Here is a 7963-nt window from a genome sequence, read left to right as displayed (position 1 = left end):
GCAAGACAGTCCGTCCACATCGTTACATCATTACAGTGCTGCTGTTTTTGTTGCACATTGGTTGGCACATTATCAGACATATACTTCCTTCAGAAATGACAGAGAGCAAAAAAAGAGCAAAAGGAAGATTGACTGGTAATATTTTTCCAGGCCTACGTGTAAACCACTGTTTGTTAAGATGTTAGCCCAAAATTAAATGTCAGTGTTGTGTTTATAGATGTTTACAGCTAACACCTAATGCTGGAGTTAAAAGAGTCACTTGTCACTACAAAATAACTGTAAATGTAATAACTGTGTAAAATTGAACAGTGTTTTGTTCAAAATACACTCAACTTGTAACAAGTCTTTCAATCAAATGTGTCATGGTTTTTTTTTCATCCCATTTGAAACTATTCCAGCCTCCTGAAATGACCCATACGAGCATTTCTCCCTGAAAGGATTAAAGAGAATCTGTGTTAGGTGAACCTTTAGGTCAAGTGACATACAAAAAAAAGTTTTTAAAAATTCTTTCATGTAGTTTCAAAAGACGGTGAAGCTTCCATGATTGACTCAAACATATCCACAGGTAGAACCTAGAACCTGGAACACACTAGAACCATCATCTTTTCTATTATCCCTTCACTTTCAAGCCTCAACAGTTACTTTTTCACAAGAGGCATGAAAAGTTTAGGTACTCGTCTGACTGCGTGAACTGCATATGGCTGTGCATCTTGTTTAAGAATTATTTTAACTGGTTCAGTTTTTCATAGTCTACTTGTACCAAAACAGTACTGATGTTTTCCACTCATCTGCTGAGTAAACTGCTATTTTGCCCTTTAAACATTATAGACTTTAGGAAGTGTATTAAAGGTTTCTTCACTTCTTACAGTCACATATGGTCCAGTATCTATTTTTAATGTCAGAGGAACATCATCAATGTTCATGGTGACAGTTCACTTATCCTGGCTATTTTTTTTTTTTTTTGCTGTTTTTGAAGTCACCTCATGCATGAGAATATCACCGGGTTAACACGAGACATTATTTTATGTATACTGTTGGCCAAGCACAATAAAAATGACCGTTTTTAAATTAACTTTGCAAACATCACAGATGAAATATTTGGGGTTTTATTTCCTGGACTGAGCCACTGTACTTGCTGTCATTGCTGAACATCTGCCCCCCTTCCTTCTCTCACATAATGAGCCCAGTCTACCACTGCATCTGATTGGCCGAATGGTGTTCAAAATAAAGTCAAAATAAAGTCTCAGCAGGGCTGATGGCTATTAATAACTGAAATTATCTCACAGACCAGATGTGGCTCACGGGCTGTATGTTTGTCACCACTGACCTAATCTGCCCTGTTTGTTATGACTCCTTTTCAAATGTTCTCCAAAGACAGAAGTTCTCTGCCAAGTATCACTGCTTCTTTTACATATTTTAACAAAATTCTCTTCATGCTAGTGTTATTTGGCTTTTCTTCCCTTGATAAAGTCATGAAACATATGCATATTTTTATATGCAATGCAAGTCTAATAATGCAAATAGATTTGTTTAGATAACCTAAATTGCTCACAAAGTTTTATTTAAGAAAATTAAGTTTACAAAAGTAAAATGCTGAGTATCAAAATTAAAAGTTCTTATTATGTAAAGAGACGAACTAATTTAAACAAAATTTATTACATTTTGTTATTTAGTGTTTCTTACGATAACTACTAAACTTTTTGCCCTGTTTTTGCACAATATGAGATTAGATGTCACATTTACAGGCATTCTCTTTTATCTGGAAACTGACCAGTTATTCTGGCAATAAAAAGTCTGTTAATTACAAATCCTCTGAGGACTGTTACACAATAACATATTTATGAGATAAATGAGAATTCTGCTGCTGCTTCTGTAAAGTCTATAAAATGTTACACTAAAGGAGAGCAGTTAACGTTATTGTTATTGAAGTTATCTATGTATTTGTGCTGAAATGTGGGAAAAACTCAAATAAACAGAAAGCTTGCATGCTATCTTTGCACTTAACTGTTTCTAGTATTTATCTCTGCTGTTTCTTTTGCACTCTCAAATATGAGAAATGTTTAAATCTGTATTTTCAGTAATCAGTATACAGTATACTTACAACTACTACTCAAAGAAACATGAACTAAACTTAGCACAAAGGACATTTGTGTTTGGCCAATTATGTCTTTCTTGTAACAATGCTTAATGCCAATAAAGCTTATGTAGCAGGATACTTGCTCAGCTGGTGTCTGCTCCAAGTATGCCATGTTTCACTGATCTGATTAGGGTCTGTGCTATAGGGCAACTTCAAGCTGGCAAGTTGCAGCATTACTTGGATCTGCTCATAGCCAGTGTCCGGCCTCATAAGGCTTGTCATGATTCACGGCCAGACCTGTTTGCGCTGGTGTCAGCAACATGTGCACTCTAACCTGAATATGCAGAGGAACATTATGTTTAGCGATGTGTATTTGCGAGTGGAGAGGATGGCATGGCCTGCCTGCAGACTTGACTTTTTGAACACTTGTGGGATCAGCCTGGGCGTGCTGTTTATATCAGAGTGACCAGCACAACTACACTGGCTGACTTGCAGTGAATGCTTGTTGAAGAATGGGATTCTACAGCAGTTTGTGACCAAGGTAGTGAAGAAGAGGTGCAAGGCTGTTGTGGCTGTGTTTGGTTCTTTCATATAAATAGGGTTCAATTGCCAGTATGTCGTGTTTCTTCAGACTTATCACTGGTGGAGAATATCCACCAATCCACATGCTCAACTCTGCTGCTCAACCCAAAAATGCATTTGACTGACAAATGTTGCACCATTTAAGGGGAATAAACCATATAAGATTTCACTGCCATGAAGCATTGTTACAATAATGATGTAATCAAGCCAGTAATCAGATTTTGAGATGACTTTTTCATTTAAAACAAATATACAGGCAAAACCCTGTTTCTTGATTCATATGTGTTTTTTTTCTTTCCAGTAATTTCAAGTGAAGTGAAGCTTCCAGAATGTCCTGTGTGTGGAAATGGTTAAGTCTGTTCTGTGCTCTACAAAACAGTGTCTCATCAGTACAAAAGTATGTACCAAAAAGCATGACAACTCTAAATACATAAGGAAGAATAAATGTAATAATATATTAAACAATATTTTAATATTTTTTCTCTTTCAGTGGTGTCACTTAATTGCAGTAACCCTGACTATGTTACATTTGGAAAAAACGTGACTCTAAATTGTTACATAAATTCAAAAGGGGGCTCAGACTGTAGAGCTCTAAATTATTCCTGGATAAACCAAAATCATACCAAACTCTGTGGCTTGTCACAATACGGCTGTAAATGGGATCCCCCGAATAGCTTGTCAGTGACCATCTTAAATATCCAAAGAGAGGAAAATGTCATAGCTGAAATCGTGTTAAACTGTTGCGTCCACTTACAGAGTGAGTATCTATCAGCATCTTAAAATTTATGTGTTTGAATGAGTGTATGTTTTGTTCAGACATACATAAATTGTATTCAGTGCATCTGTTAGAATAACTGTGTTGTACTTTGTCAGGTGGACCAGCTCCAACACTAGGTCACATCATTAGGCCCGAGGAGTCAACACGCGTGACAACCATTGTACGTTGTGTTTTTGCCTCTGCTGTTGCTGTAGTAATTTTGTATTTCCTGTATAGAACTTACAGGTACAGAGTAAGTGAGAGGACGGTGACATAGACTGCACCAGTCTGTAGCAGAACATAAATGCATATGTTTGCTGTTTGTGAAAGATTCGGCTCATCAGTTACCACAGCTGACTCTGTACATACAGAATAATTTTTAGAATTCTTTGATGCAGTCTAATATGCATACAATAATAGGATGTGAATAATAAAGCATTCCACGTGACTTTAGTCTCCTGAGTAAAAGGGAAAGACTATGGGTCAAACTTGGGAATGTGAATTTCTTGCCTGATGAATAAACATTTAAGAAAAAATAGGACTGTACCTGTATGTGTTGTAAAACGGAGTCTAATTAATGTCCACAGAGTTGACTTCTCATCCATGTTCTCATTATGTGAAGTGACGAGAAGTTGGATAACCTACTTACTTTGTAAATCCATTGATGTCTGTCCACCTGGACTTCTTCACATAATTCTGATCACAGCTCACAGTAAAAGTCATCCAGCACTTGCTTTAGACTGTGATGGATGATGAAAGGGGATGTCATGGTGGAAACATAAATTCTTATCAATACAGTCCATATTTATACAGTAGACTGAATGAAGCATTGTAAACATGTTATTATGGAAACAATGTAATTCCTCTGAGACAACTCTTCCTCTGTTTCATCTTTTTTTTACCATTTCTTTCTGTGTATATGTGTCATTTGAAAGTGAAAACCATAATGGAAATAGGAATCATAAGAAAATGTACCGTGAAACTGAGAACTGTGAAAAGTGATTAATATCCTGTATGTGCCGCTTGTACAGATTAACTGTAAATCAGACAGTTTTCGTACAATGGAACATCTTTTCAAATAAATTTATGTCAGTAACAAACTCTTCCACATCTTTGATGTTATGTAACACATATGCACACACCCACGTACAGCTGATAAAATACCAAGAGTCAGTGTCTCATTTCCTCTTTACGCCTCATTTCTCTTTGTCACACTCGTTCATGTTGTAGTCAATCTGTCTGTCAGTCAGAGAGCATATGCGCGAGCCTGACTGCATGATGAAAGCCTACTGGTGGAGCTGTGTGCTGGGACTGCTCTGCATGCCTGCGGAGGTAATATTAGACATCAGGAAAGGTGAGTGTGTTTTGGAATTTTTGAATCCACAAAAATTATAAATTTATGTGGGAAAAAATGTTTTTCACAGGTCTCTCTGCAGTCCTGTGAAAAACTAAGTGCACCCTATGATTTAGGAGCTTGCAGAAGCACTTAGGCAGCACTAGCTCGCAGTTATGCTTTGTCTGTGTGATTTTATCAGTCTCTTATGTTCTTTTGGAGAAATTTTGGGCCACTCTTCTTTACAGCACTGCTTCAGTTCACTGAGGTTTGCAGTCATTTGGTCATACACAGCTGTCTTAAGATCTGGCTGCAACATGATTAAGCTGAGTTATTGAACGCCTGGATTCTTTTGCTTCTCGGCCATTCTGTTGTAGATTTGCTGCTGTGCTTCGGATCGTGACACAATTTCAGCCATGCTTTGCTCTTAGACAGGTTGCCTCACATTTGAGTCTTGTTTTAGTACACAAAACAAGATCATTATGTGCTCATTAACTGCAGAGTGCCCAGGTCCTGTGGCTGCAAAACAAGACCAAATCACTACCCCTCCTCCACTATGCTTCACTGTTTACTGTGAGGTGTTCGCGCTGATATGCTGTGTTTGGTTTTCTCAGTGTCGTGCATCATGACCAAGGGTCCCCACATTGCTTTAACTCTGTCCAAAGTTCATATTTCCAGAAGTCTAAACCTAAGCTCTTACGTTTTTTGCCTATTTCTCTGAGCCCTGCATGGTCTGACCCCAGGGTGAATTTATTGGGTTTTCTGCTCCTGGGAAGAAAACCCTGTTTTTTACATAACTGTAGATGTCATTGAAGATGAGTCTGAGTCATCTTTTCCTGTTTGTTTGCAGCTTCATCCTGTTTTGGGCCTCTTAGCAGTGTCTCAAAAAACCCATCATTTAAAAAGGTCTTTTTAAATCACTCTTTACAGTAAATGTAGTGATGCACCAAAAATATGTACGTAGAAGTTAGTTGTCTACAAAAAAAGCCCACTGCAAGTGACATGACTGGAATATGTTGCTGCAGCTAAATCTAGGTTAGGCCACTTTATATACAGTTACTGGGTGTAGTTTGGTTTTGTGGTTACCTTCTGCAGCCCCAACAACTGTACTGAACTGAGCAAATGACGAATTGGATCAAATTGTGCCTTTTCTGCTTTATTGCAATTAAAGTTTATTTGCCAGTGCCCTGTGGTGGAGCTGATGTATAAGGTGTTAAAACAAAACAAAAATTCTGCATAAGTGATTCTTTTAAACGATCCATCTCTCCCTGACAGCTTTCCAAAATCCTTCAGCCATCACTTTCATGAGAGTCAATTCATCTGCTGAAATCGTGTGCACCACATCCTTGGAAAATCCAATGGGGCTGTACATGCATAGGCGTTTCCACAAGGAACAAGATGTTGTGTACCTGGACTTGAATGGATTTTCAGTCACCAAGAATACCACATCTAACAAATTCAAAGGCCGAATAATCATAAGTCCAGCCAAGAAGATCACACAGGAACTTCGTGGGTTCACTTTCCAGTTGTCTTTGCTGGAGCTCGAGGACACAAACTTGTATTACTGCGAGTGGATTTACACGGACGAGAAATTCAACAAGCTGCTCATGACCAGCAACGGCACAGTCATTATCGTCAGAGGTGAAGAGAATTGTGCATTTCAGTATATGCAATCCACTTCCATTAAAAGTGGTGTAACTTTCAATTTAATTGTCTATAACGTGCTTTTTTCTCTCTCACACACAGAGGGTGGCCCAGAGGAACAATGCACAAACTCCATACTGGATCTGACCTTGATTTGCTCTGTCGTCATAGGATTTACTGTCATACTGTCCCTCATCATTGGAGTGCTGATTATGAGGTGCAAACGAGTAAGTGTGAAGTAGATAGACTTGTTGTTAAAAGTCAAGCAAAGAGGATGTGACTGTGTTCGAGTGAAAACGTTTCCTTTGTCTTCCTCCAGTATAAAAAGAAATTCAGACCTGCCGTGCCTGAATTACCACCAAGATCCCAGAGGCCTCGGCAGACCTGCTCTTGCCACCATCACAATGCTTACTTAGTTACATCTCTAAGCACGGATGTCAACACAGACTTCAGGGGTCTCCTGTAATGCTCAGAGACGGTGCAGTGCTAATAATTCAACACGCGGTGATGCACAGTTAATTGCACAGACGGCTTCAGATGGCTGAACTCGTAATCTTTAACCTTTTGCTGTAGTGCATCTCTCTTCCTTTTACAGAAATTTGTGTTTTATCTGCAGTAAAGTGATTGAGCTACCACATCCTGGTTTATGCTTAGTGTTCAGGTGCAATGTGTGAAGAGTGTGGGTGAAAAAAAACTGCAGACCAAGCACTTTTTCCTTTGATTTAGCACACGCTGGCTTTACCTGTTGAGTTTTCAACAGCTTTGTGTTGTTTTGTTCTTTTTTCTTTGTGAATGCTCTAAATGTTTTGAACCATAGTTTTCTACCTGATTTGATGTGTACAATAAATCAAAGATATTTTTAACATTTTGCCATTCCTTTGAAAAATCTTTGTTTTGTTGTATTTGTTTTTTAAATGATAAGAACAACTCAATGGGGCTCAATTCAAAGTACTAGTAAAAGTACAAAAGTATCAAAGCATCAAAATATTCTAGAAGTGAAATAGTGAATAGTATTAGTCAAATAGTGGAAGTACTGATATAACGCAGAAGGATCCGTTTCACAGTCCCATACCATGCATGCATATTGATTTACTGTTGAAAATGATTCTAACTAATTAGCCTAGTAGATGTACCACTGGGTCATTTAGCTCTATTAACACAAATGACTTACTAGTAGAGAAAAAAGAGATGCTTTCAGCTGCTCCCTTGTCATATGGATTGCCACAGCAGCAGGTGCTTCTGCATATTTGATTTGGCAGAGTTTTACAATGGAAGCCACTGACTTTCAACTGTGACTAGGAAACAGCTATGCCTGCAACAAATATGTGAATACATGTGAATTAGTCATGAGATAATCCCAATCCAAACAGTCCACTATGTTCAGGGAAACTGCAGAGGTGGCACTGCTGCCACCTAAAATATGATTAGAAAATGTTTCTTGTCTTTAAAGTGAATAAAGTAAAATACATGGCAGAGTAATCAGGAAACAGAGTAATCAGCAAACAGAGTAATCAGGAAAGTAATCAGGAAAGGGAAACACAGCTGGGACTAATTGGGCAGGATGAGACAA

The 7963-nt window shown here is 38.2% G+C and overlaps 1 protein-coding gene across 1 annotated transcript; it reads left to right on the top strand.

The window, feature by feature from the left end:
• Positions 1-4616: 4616 nt before the first annotated feature.
• On the top strand, positions 4617-7258 carry LOC146702606 (uncharacterized). Its single transcript, XM_085467195.1, has 4 exons — positions 4617-4770; positions 6025-6390; positions 6496-6620; positions 6713-7258. Exons 1-4 carry the CDS (start codon positions 4674-4676, stop codon positions 6857-6859), a joined length of 735 nt encoding a protein of 244 aa, XP_085323321.1. The 5' UTR covers positions 4617-4673; the 3' UTR covers positions 6860-7258.
• Positions 7259-7963: the final 705 nt, after the last annotated feature.

The sequence above is a fragment of the Copadichromis virginalis genome, linkage group LG8 (assembly GCF_057382275.1).
Source record: "Copadichromis virginalis isolate Kocher_CV1m ecotype Utaka linkage group LG8, C_Virginalis_male_GT1.1, whole genome shotgun sequence".
NCBI classification, from domain to species: Eukaryota; Metazoa; Chordata; class Actinopteri; order Cichliformes; family Cichlidae; genus Copadichromis; species Copadichromis virginalis.
Note: the sequence above shows the minus strand (reverse complement) of the source record. Positions and strands in the feature narration are given on the sequence as shown.

Excerpts from the sequence above, each read along its gene's own strand:
- LOC146702606 (XM_085467195.1), top strand. The coding sequence starts at position 4,674 with ATGCGCGAGCCTGACTGCATGATGAAAGCCTACTGGTGGAGCTGTGTG. Across the intron at positions 6,391-6,495 it reads CACAGTCATTATCGTCAGAG|AGGGTGGCCCAGAGGAACAA; the intron begins GTGAAGAGAATT and ends TCTCACACACAG. Across the intron at positions 6,621-6,712 it reads TGATTATGAGGTGCAAACGA|TATAAAAAGAAATTCAGACC; the intron begins GTAAGTGTGAAG and ends GTCTTCCTCCAG.